The 16,902-nt window shown below is 43.2% G+C and overlaps 2 protein-coding genes across 2 annotated transcripts; both read right to left on the bottom strand.

Moving 5' to 3' along the window:
- Nucleotides 1–298: 298 nt before the first annotated feature.
- On the bottom strand, nt 299–1,255 carry LOC308304938 (lysosomal thioesterase PPT2-A-like; the record flags this gene model as incomplete). Its single annotated transcript, XM_080749562.1, has 1 exon — nt 299–1,255. One exon carries the CDS (start codon nt 1,253–1,255, stop codon nt 299–301), a length of 957 nt encoding a protein of 318 aa, XP_080605688.1.
- Nucleotides 1,256–15,030: 13,775 nt separating this feature from the next.
- On the bottom strand, nt 15,031–16,680 carry LOC308304937 (EH domain-containing protein 1-like; the record flags this gene model as incomplete). Its single annotated transcript, XM_080749561.1, has 1 exon — nt 15,031–16,680. The coding sequence occupies one exon, from the start codon at nt 16,678–16,680 to the stop codon at nt 15,031–15,033; it is 1,650 nt and encodes a 549-aa protein (XP_080605687.1).
- Nucleotides 16,681–16,902: the final 222 nt, after the last annotated feature.

Below are 16,902 nucleotides of genomic sequence, written 5' to 3'. Positions count from 1 at the left end.
TACTCCTGACGACCGGCCTTCTTTGGCGCAGCGCCCTGGTTTGGTGACTAGACTAATCAATACCAAATCTTGTGTACATGCTGGCCTGAAGTAGGCCAACTATGTACCTTGAAGTACCTTTATTAATGTCATAATAATGGAAGTCAATGAGCCACATGATCTCCCTGAAACCTTGCCCAAATTTGGAGTCACACGTGCTAGATGACGCCAGTCATCTATGACGCGAAGTCTCGGAGATCCACACCGAGTGCGTGCCGCTATCAGATCCCACCTTGGGTTTTCTTGTAGCGCTATAACGCTACACCAGCCACTCCTCGATGCACTTGCGGAAGACCATTTCATTGTGGTGCCACCGCACGTGTTTCACCCCGGACACGGAACACGCCGCCAGGTCACCCCGAGCCTCCAACGTCCTCAGACCAAACACGTCTCTGGAGTACACGTCCTGGCGCCGCATCTCGACCACGCGCTCGCCGTCGTCGTAGAAGCCGAACTGGCTGGACTGCCAGGGCGTGACGACCCCGTCGTCCGGCCCCCCGATCAGCACCAGCTTCTTGACCCGTAGGAAGTTCTCCCTCCACGCGGCCGAGTCGGGGTGAGGCCTCTCGCCGTCGAGCAGCGCCAAGTAATCGCTGCTAGTCACGTACAGGTCCCTGTGGTGCGGGTCCTTCCAGTAGTTGCAGATGGAGACCTTCTTCTGTCCGAGCTGCGTGTAGCACAGGCGGTACAGGTTGGACTTGACGAAGCGAGACAGGCTGGACGTGATGAAGCGGGGGACGTACGTGAGGTAGTCCGCGGGGTACTCCGTCTCGCCGTACTGGCCGGCCTGCGGCGAGGCCAGGGAGACGAAGGAGTGCACGTTGTGGTCCGCGAGCGTGGAGACGATCCCCCGGCAGATGAGCCCGCCCTGGGAGTAGCAGATCAGGTGGACGCCGTCCGGGGCGCTCCGCATGATGGGCGAGACGGCCTCCTTGAACGTCTCCACCTGCTTCCACAGCGGTCGCAGGCTGTCGTCGCTGAACGGGTCGATGCCGTTGAACAGGTTGATGACGTGCACCTCGGTTCCCGGGTGAGCGTCCTCGATGAAGTTGAGTAAGGTCCCAAATTGGCCGGGGCCGTCTAACAGTCCGTGGACTATAATCACCGGCTTGTAGCCGGCGACCGCCGCACAGAGGCATGCGCCGATCAGCAGGCACAGCAGTCCGGACGCCCCGCTTCTCCTCCAGCTGGAATCTGTCCAATATGGACCTTTCATGCTGGCGTGGTCAAGAGCTATGCGCTTCTAGACGAAGGCAGCTGCAAAAGCTATAGAAAACCTGGTTCGGCTAAACGTTTTAATATACTGGTGCTTGAAACTATTGTCATTAGCTTCTTTTAGAGCAACATGAGTGTTACTTCATGGATATACATTTTGAAGAAACACAGCTGATAGTTTTTACCAAGGATATAAGCAATTTTGCAACTTGTGTTCCAGAGACAAAAATGGGAAGAACCCAAACCCTTTATACACTGGGAGACATCATCAGTGATGTCACCAGAGTAGACCAGGATTTGGGGGTGGTATAGTTGCTGGAGGGATGGTGTATGGGGCTGGTAAGTTGCTAAATCACGTGAACGTGATATGATGTGATGTCTGCATCATGATGTCATTGTGTCATTGTATCATGACATGGCGTTGTCGGGCTCTCGGGTGGCGCAGTGCTAAAGTCCCTTTGTTGGGCGTCTACACAAACACACGCAAAAAAGACCTTGGGAGTGAGAATGTGTTGCACTTGCAGCAAACAGCTATACATCTTCTATCTAAATCTGTGTGTGTCCCACATACCTTACGAACCGTCCGGCCGATCGACTTCAAACTCATATCGCCAAGGAACCAAGCAAGGGAGTGATTCACTGATTGGGAAGTTAGTCAGGTTATCAGTACTAATATGACATAATATTGATGGCTTCAGGGATCTCCATATATGACAGGCAAACAGATTTTGTCCCCTGGTAATTTGTCCCTCGCCTATCGTTGTTCCCTATTGAGCTTGGCACATTTCCTGGGGCCAGCTACCCAGATCACACATGTCACACGTGTCTTCTAATTTTTTCACTCTCAAAAAGCACCTGCAATGCAGTGCACATCATGGGGTGATCACTGCTTGCCTCCTGTGAATTGTTTTATTTTATTTTTGTTTATTCTCTGTTTATTTCATGTGAAATGTGCCAACCTCAACAGGAAACAACAGTACATACTGCATGTCCAGAACCTAATTGAACCAAATGGACACTTATGGGCCTTTATGGTGCCATTAATAGATCCCACCTTGGGTTTTCTTGACTCCAAGTCTCCCTCGCGGGTGACTGAACTTTTCACCCTATCTCTAAGGAAGATGCCAGCCACCCGTCTGAGGAAACCCATTTCGGCCGATTGTGCTTTGGGTCATGACCCACACTTCATGACCATAGGTGAGAGTAGGAACGAAGATTGCTCGCTAGGCAGAGAGCTTTTCCTTCTGGCTCAACTTTGTACATGTTGATTATGATTACAAAAGATCCATTAACCACTTCATCCCTATATACATTTCAGACGTTTGAAAATAGTCGATCTACAAGCTAACAATTCGTCTCATCGCAACGCATTGTGAGCTGGTAGAATGTTTTTTTTTTGTTTTTTTGTTTTTTTGAAGCAGAACTTTCTGCACAATGAGTAGGCCTACTTTCAACTTTTGGTACTTTTAAGTCCATTTTGATAGCAATACTTTCGTAATTTTACAATTTTATATTCCAGACTTTTACTTGTAACAGAGTGTTTCTACAGAGTAGTTCACCAAAATGTTGTTTTGTTTTTGTTGCATTCCTAAGACAATAATTTGATTATAATAAATATACCCCCATGCAGTGATTCGGGATGGAGACAAATGCATTTGTGTCTCCATCTGGAATCAATAAGGGTAAATTGGAGTAAAACGTGAGTACTAACCACCACTAGAAGTGTGCCATAGAACATGATGAGTTTATTCAGGCCAAGAGAGCTGTTTGCCATTTGCATTATCATTGTTTGTTGTTTGTCATAAATAAACACTTCAGCTCCAGCTCATTCATTGTCCATCTTGGTGAAGCATTTCCACAGACCTGCCATGGGGAATTAAGAACATACCATTGCTGAAGGGAAGGCAAGGGATGCAGCAGCAAATACAACTAACAGCACAAATAAACACAACAAAACAATAGCAGTGTTGCTCTGAAAGGGCAAAGTACATCATTACCAACACTCCCATCATTAGCCACATGGTGGAGTCAAAGTACCACTAGAAGATTCACCCTAAAGCCCCTTTTCGACTGCAGCTTTAGCACCACACCACACCACACTACACCACACCACACCACACCACACCACACCACACCACACCGCACCACATAAAAATATCTACATTTTCCATTACACAAAAGTATCCCTATCGGTAAGAAACAAATCGACCCTTTTAACTGTGATTATAATACAATATACATTTCTATTACAACTATCCTAAATTATAATACACTATAATATGATTATAGTACACTATAAAGTAGTAATGTATTACTATGATAATTATAATACACTATAATAGATTTTAATAGTGGTTATAACACAATATAATCTATTATCATGTATTACAACTATATCCTGGTGGTCTAAATGAAAAGTCAGTGAGTGATCAGTCATTATGAAGTGTTAGGCCCTGCTTGGCCTAGCTCAGACCTACTCTAGATTGGATACTTTTTAGTACCACGTTTAGTAACACTTTCACACCACTCTACCCAGGTCCTTGTAGTGGAAAACCTGGCACAAGTGGGCGGTGTGGTGTGGAGTGGTGTGGTGTGGTGTTGGGGCTGTGGAAAAAGGGCTTTAGTGAAGGACAATTTAAACTGAAAGTGTAATAGTTTTTTGCTTATTTTAAGAGACAGTTTGTTCCACATTGATCTTTGAACCATGAACATTCCGCTCAGCAGTAACCTGTGACCACCTGTAGAGATGTAGCTGTGCTGTGTGGTCGTATAATTTCCTACACGTTAAAAATAACCATTTGTTTGAATTCCAGCAATAATAATGGTTCCAAATCAATACATGAGTCATCCACCCAATATGATTTATATAACCTCTCACGCAGAGGCCATTTTCTGTCCTCTTGGTTTGATTGTTCTTTGCCACAGAGTGATTCAAACCTCATTGAATCATCATGGACATTTGTTCTGAAGGGTCCAAGGGAGCATCAGCAGGTGAGTCATTCTGTCTGACGCTGTGTGGCTTTCAAATAATAATTCACTGACCAAAGAGCAGGCTAACAAGACTCTGGAGGGAGAGAGAGAGAGAGAGAGAGAGAGAGAGAGAGAGAGAGAGAGAGAGAGAGAGAGAGAGAGAGAGAGAGAGAGAGAGAGAGACCCATTAGCTGTACTCAAGAGCTTCATCATCCAGCTCTTCTTCGGAGGGAAGACAATCAATTCCTCCCCCACAACCATTACATGTACTGTGCTGTACCAGGGAGATAGCAGACTATAATGTATGCAGTGGTGGAAAGTAACTTGGACAGTGCATCCTACTGTCATTTATTTTATTTTATTGTATTTTTTTTTTTTTAAGAATCGTTCACTTTGTGATACAAGCGCCACATTTTGCACAACGTTTCAATATGGGCACTATTCTTTTATTTTTTTAAAGTTGGGGTCCCATTGAATTTACCATACAGGAACAAAATACAAAAAATAAATCTGCTTTAAGTAGCACGTGAGGGGTCAAACTAGGATTTTTTCATGATTCTGAATCCATTGCAAGCATTTGTTTTGCACAAAACATATTCCTTGGGCTAAAAACGGACCCCACGGTCCGAGATGACTATTCTTACATTTTTTTATAATGAAAAGTATAAGTTACAGTCAAAAGTATCGGTTTAGCACCGGTATTGGATAAAACCCAAACAATACTCAACCCCAATTCTGGTGCCAATATCGTTTTCTTCTACTAGGGGTGTAACGATACATTTTAATAGCGATTCGATACATATCACGATACGTGGTTGACGATACGATACATGGACGATATTGGTTAATTCATGGCGATAAGATTCGATTCAATGATTAAAAATCGATATAGTAACTATTTAGCAAAGAAATTAAAACATGTGAAAGGTGTGGATAGTGCAGGTTTTTAAGGGAAACATGTATTATTATGGTTATAAATAAGTAAACACAGTGATTATCCGCCAAATACATGGTCATTGTATATTGACAAACCTGCACCTTGAGATTATAACACATTTATAGATAGACCAGACACCAGAGTAGCTATATGGAAAGGAAAAGTAATTAAACCACTCCCATTTTTTCTTCTTGCTAAATACAATGCACAAGTAGTAGTATCGATACAATCGATTCTTTGCACTGCCGATTCGATACGATACAAAACTAGAAAAATATTGTTCCTTCGAAACAATTGTGGGCTCGCTTCAAGCCAGAAAACAATGGCTATAAAAGTACAAAATGTCAAGATCGCAGGCAGTGCTCTCTTTGACGTTACTGACGTCAAAGATTGGTCCATTTTGTTCCAAAAATGTGTTGTGCAAAAGTTGACCCACTGGTGGCGCTATAACAGGCCAATGTAAGAAGGGTGGTATCTGTTCCTTGACCTATTGGGAATGTGCTTGCAAGATTTCACGCACATTGCAGGCTTTGTTCATGATTTGAGGTGTTTTTGGCTTAGATTGTGTGTAGAATTGTGTGTAGAATGTTTCATGCAAATTGCAAAAAAAAATCCTAACGGGTTTAAGCGTTTCACAAACTGCTCAAAATGATATAGCGCCCCCCTTTGGCCAATTGGGGTAAGATTGGTTTTAGTGATATTTGGACTAACACTCTACATCTTTGCCAAATGCCATGAACATGTTACTTTGCATGTATGATTTAGAGGCAGAAGAATAATTTGCATAAAACTGCAATATTCATTGAATTTATTTTAAAAAGCATGTTTCAATTTTAAAGAAATCCAATCTGACAGATCTTTAGATATTGGTCCAAAGTTCACGTAAAAAAAGTTTTGTGCACGTGGAGCGAAAATTCCAGAATAGAAGCGGGTTTACGCGTTTTACAAACTGCTCAAAATGGCTGAAAATCGAAGGGCGGAGCTTACTTAACAACAACACAGATGTCTTCCGCTTGAGTCAAAGCACGCGTGTAACAAGTTGCATGTCTTCAAACGAAACGAGTCATGACTTATGCCCGTTTGAAGTTTGAATTTTCAAACGCTTCGTATAGCGCCCCCCTTTGGCCGATTGGAATAAAATTGGTTTCAGTGATACTTTGACTAACCCTCTACATCTTTCCCAAATGCCATGAACGTGTAACTTTGCATGTATGATTTAGAGGCCGAAGAATAATTTGCATAAAACCGCAATATTGATTGAACTATTAAAAAAATATATTTCACTTTAAAAGAAATCCGACCAGACAGTTTGACCGTATTGGTCAAAAGTTCATGTGAAAAAAGTTTTGTGCGCGTTATGCAAAAATCCCAGGAGGAGATAGATTTTTACTGTTTTTCATATAATTCACAATTCTGGGGGATCTAAAGGTCAGAGGTCAAAAGTCAGAGTGTAAAAGTTGTTCGGCATGAGGAGACACAAACGTGTATACAGGTTTCATGGCTGTACCTAAAACACAGCATGAGCTATACCTGTTCAAAGTTCGCACTTTCGAAGGCTTCCTACAGCGCCACCATTTGGCCGATTGCTATAAAAAATAATAGCACACTTCGCCACTGTAAACTGAACACATTGATGTTTTTATTTTCATTTTCTCACTAAGTATGTAGGAGTAGAAAGGAACCGAAGATCCCGTCTACTGATTGCCTGCCTGATAGATAAATAATGACAATATCTAAAGTGTGCTCGCCTTATAGGCGAGCCCACAATAAAACGATTCGATTCGATTTTAGCTGTTTTCATTTCTATATACTTTAATTTTTTATGTTAAAAACGATATTTCGATACAGTTACTATATCGTTACACCCCTATTTTCTACAAACATTTAAATGAAACGAGAGCAGTTCTTCCAGCTCAGTGTTCCAGTGTGTGCGTGTCCATTACACTGCTTTATTGCACACTGCAGCAATATTAAAGAGAGGCAATTCAATTGTCTGCGGTCATTTCATTCTCTATCCCTCTCTCTCCTTCTCTCTCGGTCTCTCTCCCACCTCTATTAACACAGACACGCATGCACACAAACACGCACGCACGCACGCACACACACACGCACACACGCACACACACACACATCCATTTTTCCTATCTAAATAATATACCTTGTCCTCTTGCTGACCCTCCCTACCGTCTCTTATCTCTTTCTTACAATCTTAAATATCTATAAGTCCATATTAAACATGAGGCAGAGAGAACTAAAACAGAAAATCTAATCTCTCTCTCTCTCTCTCTCTCTCTCTCTCTCTCTCTCTCTCTCTCTCTCTCTCTCTCTCTCTTGGCATGGGAAATGTATGTGGCTCCTTGACGTCTGAGCAAGATGCAGGGCAAAATCGCACTCTTTCAAACGACCATCATTTCGACCGGAGGGTTAGCGACTCACTCTCCACGGGGTGAGGGTTACAGTCGGGTGTCGAAAAGATGACATGTAGTAACAGCGACACGCTCCCGAGATGCAGGAGAGGAATCCCCCCAAAAGCACCCCAAAAAGCCTCCCAAAAAGCCTAAAGATGGTCTCATGAGAACCCGTATGGTAGTCAGGGTCTCAAGGAAGTTCCCCAGACATGAGTGTGTGTATGTGTGTGTGTGCACGTACAGTAGGTGCGCACACACATCCATGTGTAAAAAACCTTACTTTGCACCTTTTCAGACATCGTCAGCATGACCATATTGGGTATATCTCAGAACAAGTTATCGCACCGATCAGACATGGAAATAAACAGATATGTTACGTACGGATGCGTTTCTCTGAACAAGGCATCTTACTGATCAGAAATGGAAATAAACTGATATTTCAGCGTGACACAGGAAATGAAAAAAAAAAAACTATGGCAGGGGTATGCAGCTGCCATACCCTGGGTCAAGGGGGGAAAATAAAAGTTACATTTAAAGATAAATCCATGAATGTCTCTTTGTCTATCTGTGCTGGTTATTATGTTGTTACATTACAGTAAAATAACTACAAATGCAAATGGTCATTTAACAAGTATAATAATTATATTCCCCACACTTTTATTCTCCCCATCTTGACAAAAATTGTAAATTCCCAGGTCAGCTGCACAGGTGCAATTCATGTGTCACGTTTACTAACATTCTAAGTTTAGCTGCACTTGAACAACAATTCCAGGCTGCCATATCCAGCTCAAGAAACCATAGAAACCTGTGTAAAAAACTGACAAAACTCGTTATTGTGGGCTTGCCTTATAGGCGAGCACACTTTAGATGTTGTCATTATTGTGGGCTCGCCTAAAGGCGAGCACACTTTAGTTATTGTCATTATTTATTTCTATACTAGATCAAGTAGACCAAAAACTTCGGTTCCGTTCTACTCCTACATACTTAGTGAGAAAATGAAAATAAAAACATCAATGTGTTCAGTTTACAGTGGCGAAGTGTGCTATTATTAAGTGTGCCTGCTATGCAATAGCAGAACACTTATTGTAATCCGCCATACTTAAGTCGGTCGGTAAGTCAGTCATGTTCTTGCAAATTTCTGCTCGTAATAACTGCCGCACAATTTACGCCACCCCCGCAATATATACATCAAAACGTGCGGCTCGGCCGGGAATGGTGTGCTATTACTTTTCTTTCCGATCCGCGTTACCATTGCGACGTAATTCGCAAAAAAACGACGCCCAAAAACCCCATTGACTTAGAATGGGGGCCTAGCAACGTGATTTAAACTTTAAAATGCACACACAACTTTGGTCTTTTTCCGGCCAATAGGGATGAGCTGTAATTGATTAAGCCCCGCCCCCTCTGTAACAGGAAGTGTCCTTCGCCAAACAGGAAGTGCCTCTATAACTCATGAACCGTTTGTCGTACAGACTCACGGCTGGTGTCATAATTTTTTTTTTTTTTTTTTTTTTTCTCAAATTTTTTTTTCTCAAAAATTCTTTTTTCTCAAACATTTTTTTTTTCTCAAATTTTTTTTCTCAAATTTTTTTTCTCAAATTTTTTTTTTCTCAAAATCTTTTTTTCTCAAATTTTTTTTTCTCAAATTTTTTTTTTCTCAAAAACCTTTTTTTTTTCAAAAAACTTTTTTTTCCTCACAAAACAATTTTTTCTCAAAAAAACTGTCGTTAAAGTGCGACCCGTGATAACGGCCAAAAATGCGCCAAAACGCCACGAATTAGTCGAAATGGCTGTGGTTGGTGTCATATGAAGAACCATAATGTTAAAGCTTATGCAAAAAATGCTAATGTTAAAAAATGTAACGCTAATGCTAACACCAACCGCTACACAAGGTTGCACAGACTTAACGAGCTGCAGGCACACTTAAAATTTCTTGGAAATTTTCTTTTCTAGTTTTCTATAGCAATCGGCCAAATGGTGGCGCTGTAGGAAGCCTTCGAAAGTGCGATCTTTGAACAGGTATAGCTCATGCTGTGTTTGAGGTACAGCCATGAAACCTGTATACACGTATGCGTCTCCTCATGCCGAACAACTTTTACCCTCTAACTTTTGACCTCTGACCTTTAGGTCTCCCACAATTCGGAATAATATGAAAAACAGTAAAAATCTATCTCCTCCTGGGATTTTTGCGATACGCGCATGAAACTTTTTTCACATGAACTTTGGACCAATACGGTCAAACTGTCTTCACGGATTTCTTTTAAAGTGAAATATAATTTTTTAATAATTCAATCAATATTGCGGTTTTATGCAAATTATTCTTCGCCCTCTAAATCATACATGCAAAGTTACACGTTCATGGCATTTGGCAAAGATGTGGAGGGTTAGTCAAAGTATCACTGAAACCGATTTTATTCCAATCGGCCAAAGGGGGGCGCTATACGAAGCGTTTGAAAATTCAAACTTCAAACGGGCATAAGTCATGACTCGTTTCGTTTGAAGACACGCAACTTGTTACACGCGTGCTTTGACTCAAGCGGAAGACATCTGTGTCGTTGTTAAGTAAGCTCCGCCCTTCGATTTTCCGCCATTTTGAGCAGTTTGTAAAACGCGTAAACCCGCTTTTATTCTGGAATTTTCGCTCCACGTGCACAAAACTTTTTTTACGTGAACTTTGGACCAATATCTAAAGATCTGTCAGATCGGATTTCTTTAAAATTGAAACATGCTTTTTTAAATAAATTCAATGAATATTGCAGTTTTATGCAAATTATTCTTCTGCCTCTAAATCATACATGCAAAGTAACATGTTCATGGCATTTGGCAAAGATGTAGAGTGTTAGTCCAAATATCACTAAAACCAATCTTACCCCAATTGGCCAAAGGGGGGTGCTATATCATTTTGAGCAGTTTGTGAAACGCTTAAACCCGTTAGGATTTTTTTTTGCAATTTGCATGAAACATTCTACACACAATCTAAGGACCTTTATCTAATATGCCTATGAAGTGCACAGTCTGCACACACACACACAAAAAATAAAATAATGAATATAGCTGCAAGCAGCGATAAAGTGGCCAAAGCCAAAAACACCTCAAATCATGAACAAAGCCTGCAATGTGCGTGAAATCTTGCAAGCACATTCCCAATAGGTCAAGGAACAGATACCACCCTTCTTACATTGGCCTGTTATAGCGCCACCAGCGGGTCAACTTTTGCACAACACATTTTTGGAACAAAATGGACCAATCTTTGACGTCAGTAACGTCAAAGAGAGCACTGCCTGCGATCTTGACATTTTGTACTTTTATAGCCATTGTTTTCCGGCTTGAAGCGAGCCCACAATTGTTTCGAAGGAACAATATTTTTCTAGTTTATCTATCAGTCATGCAGTCATACTGTAGACGGGAACTTCGGTTCCTTTCTACTCCTACATACTTAGTGAGAAAATGAAAATAAAAACATCAATGTGTTCAGTTTACTGTGGCGAAGTGTGCTATTACTTTCTATAGCAATCGGCCAAATGGTGGCGCTGTAGGAAGCCTTCGAAAGTGCGATCTTTGAACAGGTATAGCTCATGCTGTGTTTGAGGTACAGCCATGAAACCTGTATACACGTATGCGTCTCCTCATGCCGAACAACTTTTACCCTCTAACTTTTGACCTCTGACCTTTAGGTCTCCCACAATTCGGAATAATATGAAAAACAGTAAAAATCTATCTCCTCCTGGGTTTCTTTCGTTACGCGCACAAAACTTTTTTCACATGAACTTTGGACCAATACGGTCAAACTGTCTGGTCGGATTTTTTTTAAAGTGAAATATAATTTTTTAATAATTCAATCAATATTGCGGTTTTATGCAAATTATTCTTCGGCCTCTAAATCATACATGCAAAGTTACACGTTCATGGCATTTGGCAAAGATGTGGAGGGTTAGTCAAAGTATCACTGAAACCAATTTTATTCCAATCGGCCAAAGGGGGGCGCTATACGAAGCGTCTGAAAATTCAAACTTCAAACGGGCATAAGTCATGACTCGTTTCGTTTGAAGACATGCAACTTGTTACACGCGTGCTTTGACTCAAGCGGAAGACATCTGTGTCGTTGTTAAGTAAGCTCCGCCCTTCGATTTTCCGCCACTTTGAGCAGTTTGTAAAACGCGTAAACCCGCTTTTATTCTGGAATTTTCGCGTCACGTGCACAAAACTTTTTTTACGTGAACTTTGGACCGATATCTAAAGATCTGTCAGATCGGATTTCTTTAACATTGAAACATGCTTTTTTAAATAATTCAAACAATATTGCATTTTTATGCAAATTATTCTTCTGCCTCTAAAACATACAAGCAAAGTCACATTTTCATGACAAAATAGTGTAGAGGGTTAGTTCAAATATCACTGAAACCAATCTTACCCCAAATGGCCAAAGGGGGGCGCTATATAATTTTGAGCAGTTTGTAAAACGCTTAAACCCGTTTTTATTCTAGGATTTTTTTTGCAATTTGCATGAAACATTCTACACGCAATCTAAGGACCTTTATCTAACATGCCTATGAAGTGCACACAAAAAAATTATAAAATAATAATAATAAATATAGCTGCAAGCAGCGATAAAGTGTCCAAAGCCAAAAACACCTCAAATCATGAACACAGCCTGGGATGTGCGTGAAATCTTGCAAGCACATTCCCAATAGGTCAAGGAACAGATACCAACCTTCTCACATTGGCCTGTTATAGCGCCACCAGCGGGTCAACTTTTGCACAACACATTTTTGGAACAAAATGGACCAATCTTTGACGTCAGTAACGTCAAAGAGAGCACTGCCTGCGATCTTGACATTTTGTGCTTTTATAGCCATTGTTTTCTGGCTTGAAGCGAGCCCACAATTGTTTCGAAGGAACAATATTTTTCTAGTTATTATTATTTATTTTCAGAAATCCATTAGGATTTAGAAGAAACTTTTAGGCCTCAGGTTAATATTTCTTTGTTCTTCTTACCGGTCAGAAAGATGAATCTTGTCGCCAGCACAGCCTGCTGTGAACATGGCAATAAAAAACAGAAAACAGGATGTGTTACAGATGCTCAAGCACGTTTGCCACGTCTTAACGCTTTCCTTGAAAGTATCGATGTTGTTTTTTTGTTCCTCATACCATTTCAGCACACAATGGGTTGATTCAGAAGAACTTGTTTGCCAAGGACATTAACACTGAGACAAGGAAAAATAACTAGAAATACTGTTCCTACAAAACAGTGTGGGCTCGCATGTAACACCATGTATGGGCACAAAGATCTACCCTTTGGCTGCACCTCATTGTCTTACGTCATTTTGAGGAGAACCTGACTTTGAGGAGAACCTGACTGATAGATTATGTAATTTTGAGGAGAACCTGACTGATAGATTATGTAATTTTGAGGAGAACCTGACTGATAGATTACGTCATTCTGAGGAGAACCACATGAGTACATGGGAGCATCTGTACGTGTCTGGAGCAAACGACACAAGCCTCCATCCAGACCAATAAGTGCCACGGTTGTTGTGCACACTGTCAGTAGGCCACTAATTCTGGGTATTTCACCTATTTTCTATATATTTTGAAAGACTCGTCTTTCATTTTATAATGGAAGTCACTGGGGTTCAGTATCTCTGTAGCCATTAAACGAAACGGGTTTCTTCCATTGATGCTCCTACATCATGCAAGCACCAGTTAAAGTTACTTTCCATCCCTCATATACTGTGTGCACAGTGCACATCCCATAACCCACACACTGCACATCATTTTGGAGCTCATATCTTTGAACGGGTAAGGGCTAGTTAAGCATTAATGAAGAGTTATGAATCTGCCTGTTGAATCATGAAATTAAAGATAAGATAAGTGATATCTTTAAAGAAAAAAGTGATAGTAATAATAGTAAGCCAATCAGGAGAGAGTACCCATTTATCATCTTCAATTTTATATAGTGTTCTCAGTTTTGTTTGTGTCATCACTTAACATTTCACTTTGCATAGTGTATGAGTTGATTGCATGAAATAGGTATCCCGATCAGAAAGGGCATTTTCTTAATTTCTTTAATAGAGCAGCTGAGCAGGAGAGACATGGAGACTCCTGTTTCTGAACAAACACTCTACAGAAGCAGAAAATAGAGCACTTGTTGCAAGACAAATATCACCTACCCTACCTCAAATTTAGCATTTTGTGTTCCTTATCAAAACAAAACAAAAAAACAAATGCATTAGTTGAAAAGGTTATTGCTTAGCCACTCAAATCCTATATACTTAGTTTGCCAGACTACACCAGCGATATCTATACTAAATATCTTCGCCCAGACTACCCAATCTACAAGCTCACAATGTGGTGCAACATGTTGTGAAATTGATTTTTTTGGCCAAATGTTCCCCCAGAATAGGGATGCTGGGGTTCAAGTGGTTAAATAAATATCACATATAAAGCAACTTTCAATCTGCCCAAATGGAAATTGAAGGATTTTCCTTGTGACATAACGTATTTTAGGGGTAAAGATTTACATATTTATATACCATAATGTGACATAAAGTAACAATGTCATTCAGGATTGCCGGTGGATGGAAAAAGTTATTTACAGGGGTCTCGACTCTTGAGACAAAAGAGTTTGGGACAGGGGTCATCGCCATGTTGGCTTGTGGTGGACATTTTGTCCAAATCTAATCTTTGCCGCGGACACACAAAATGAGCGGACAATAATATTACCAGAAACACATAGAGATAGCCCTGAATGACCATAATAGTCCTACTGGTCCATTTGGTTCCATTTGAACGCTCTCAGAGTTATGGGTGTTTTTGCAAATAAAACGTTTGAGGACTCATAATTGTGCCACAATGTGTCGTAGTAAATCAGTGTCATACTTATTTCTGAAGAGAACCTGGAGACTTGACATTCAGTAATTATTACTAGGGTAGTGGGGTGTTCAATGCTGTCTGTATGCAGAACCAATTGTCTGTATCAATTAGCCAATGAGGGAGCAGCATTGGCACAATTAGCCAATTAGGAAGCAGGGCCTTTGAACTCAACCTGTCTGTATTTGGCTGCAATTAGCCAAAGAGGGGGCAGCGTTGGCACCGATTAGCCAAAGAGGGGGCAACGTTGGCATCAATTAGCCAATGAGGGAACAGGGGCCTTTGAACTTAACCTTTATCTATGTGGCACCAATTAGCCAATGAAGGCGTTGTCGGCAATTAGCCAAATGGTGCCACAGACAGCACCGATCACCCTACTTGCACGCTCTGCTGGCGAACAAGTAGACCATATTTGGCTACGAGTGCACAAGGCGCAAGTTGGCACCTCGACAGAGTGCAGTTTAGTTGGGTATTATGTCAAGGACAAGGCTGAGTCTTTGCCACGGACACATTTTTCCATGTATGGACACGTCGACGTCGACCCTAACCCCCCTGGTTTGGGAACCACTGCTGTAGGCGACACGTGGCCCTTTAGGCTGTGACACGGTTGCTCTCCAGGCTGCTCATCTTGGCTCCAGACAACTGGGCCCCCGGCAGCGGCGCACGCTTGGACGGCGGCAGCAGGTGCTCGGGCAGCATGGCAGGAAGCTCGTGGCCTTCCAGCTTAACCTTGATCAGATGGCTGGCCAGGGCAAACTCCTCGTCGTCCAGGAAGCCGTCGTTGTCCATGTCGGCCAGCTTCCAGATCTTCCCCAGGACCGAGTTGGGGAGCTTGGACTTCTGCATCTCCTGCTTGGCCGCCGCGCCCGACACTTTGCCGTTGATGGGAGAGAGAGAGTAGAAGACCTCGTCGTAGGCGGGCTTGTCGCGGCTCACCACCCACCCCTTGTCGTCCATGCCCTCGCTGGCCCCCACGCCATACCCCAGCCCGAAAGGCCCCCTCGTGGGGCCCTGGAAGGCTCCGCCCTTGACCGAAGGGCAGGGCATGGAGGCCTCCTCGTGGCGCACCATGCTCATGAGGCGGGCGATGTCGTTGGCCAGCATGTCCTCCACCTTCTGCAGCAGCTTGGGCTTCAGCGACGGGAACTTGGAGAAGTCCTGGCCGTCCAGGAGCTCCCTCATCTTGTGGATGTTGGGGAAGTCGCCGCGCGAGATCTTGTGCTCCCTCTCGATCTTCTGGTAGACCAGGCCGAGGTTTGAGAGGAGCTCCTTCTTCTTGGACTCCTTCCGGAACACGCTGGGCATCTCGCTCTTCAGGGAGCTGATGATGTGGGCGTGCACCGTGGCGAGGCGGGCCCGCTTGATCAGGTCGTTGAGCTTGCGCACGGCCGCGTTACGCGGCAGCGTCTGGATGTCCAGAAACAGGTCTTGCTCCTCCGCTTCAAACAGCTGCCGGTTGTCGGGGACCATCTGCGCCTGGGCCCAGAACGAGCCGATGTACACGCGCACCACCTCGGGCGTGTTGATGATTTTGCCCAGGGCCCACATGAGGGCGCCATAGACCCTCATCAGCTGCTGGGTGCTGATCTGGTCGGCCTTGTTGAGTACGACGCGCATCTTATCCTCGTGGTTCTTCAGGGCTCGGATTACCTCAGAGAACTCGTCGGAGATGTCCAGCTTGTGGGCATCGAAGAGGAGGATGATGCGGTCCACTCGCTCTGCGAACCACTCGAGCACGGCCGCAAAGTCATAACCTCGGCTGAGCCTCTGCTTCTCCCCCGAAAGGATCCCAGGAGTATCGATGATACTGATGCTCTCCAAGACCGGATTAGGCATCTGCGCACACATGAACCTATTGAGGAACTGGTTTCCGAAACTGTTTAGCTTGCGGAAGGGCCTTTTGGGGTCGACCACCAGAGCGTTGCCCGGTATCACCCCTTCCTGTTCGCCGTGCATCACGGCGATGAAAGAGTCCGTCGTCGGCTCAGGGCCAATCCGCATGCCGGGAAAGTCCTGGTCCAGCAGGTGTCGAATGAAGGTGGTCTTTCCGGTGGAGTACTGACCCACCAGGAGCACCATGGGCTTGTTGTCAAAGTGGGCGTCTTCCAGTGCCGGGGAGTGGAAGTCGTGGAATCGATAGGTGTTCTCCAGTGGTAAGAGTTTGGTCCGGTACAGTCGCCGCAGCCCCTCTGACACGTTGTTAAACACCTCAGGATTTTTCTTCATATTCTTCCTGAACATGGTGAACTTGGCTTTTTGCGGTAGCGTTGTTACGTTTCAAACCTGTTCAATTATGGTGTGGTTTTCCGTCCCAGCTTGCCTGCAGGAATGATTACGTTCGGGCAAAAATAACAATCCTTTCTGTTGGGTCCTGCCCGGTGACTGTCAGTTCCAAACCTATTTATATGTATGGAGAGGTTCTTTGTATCAGCTTGTCTGCTGCTATAAAATACTACTCAAGGG

This window comes from Nannobrachium achirus, assembly GCF_963921795.1.
Source record: "Nannobrachium achirus genome assembly, chromosome: 19".
Classification (NCBI taxonomy): domain Eukaryota; kingdom Metazoa; phylum Chordata; class Actinopteri; order Myctophiformes; family Myctophidae; genus Nannobrachium; species Nannobrachium achirus.
This window is presented reverse-complemented; position numbering and strand designations above follow the sequence as displayed.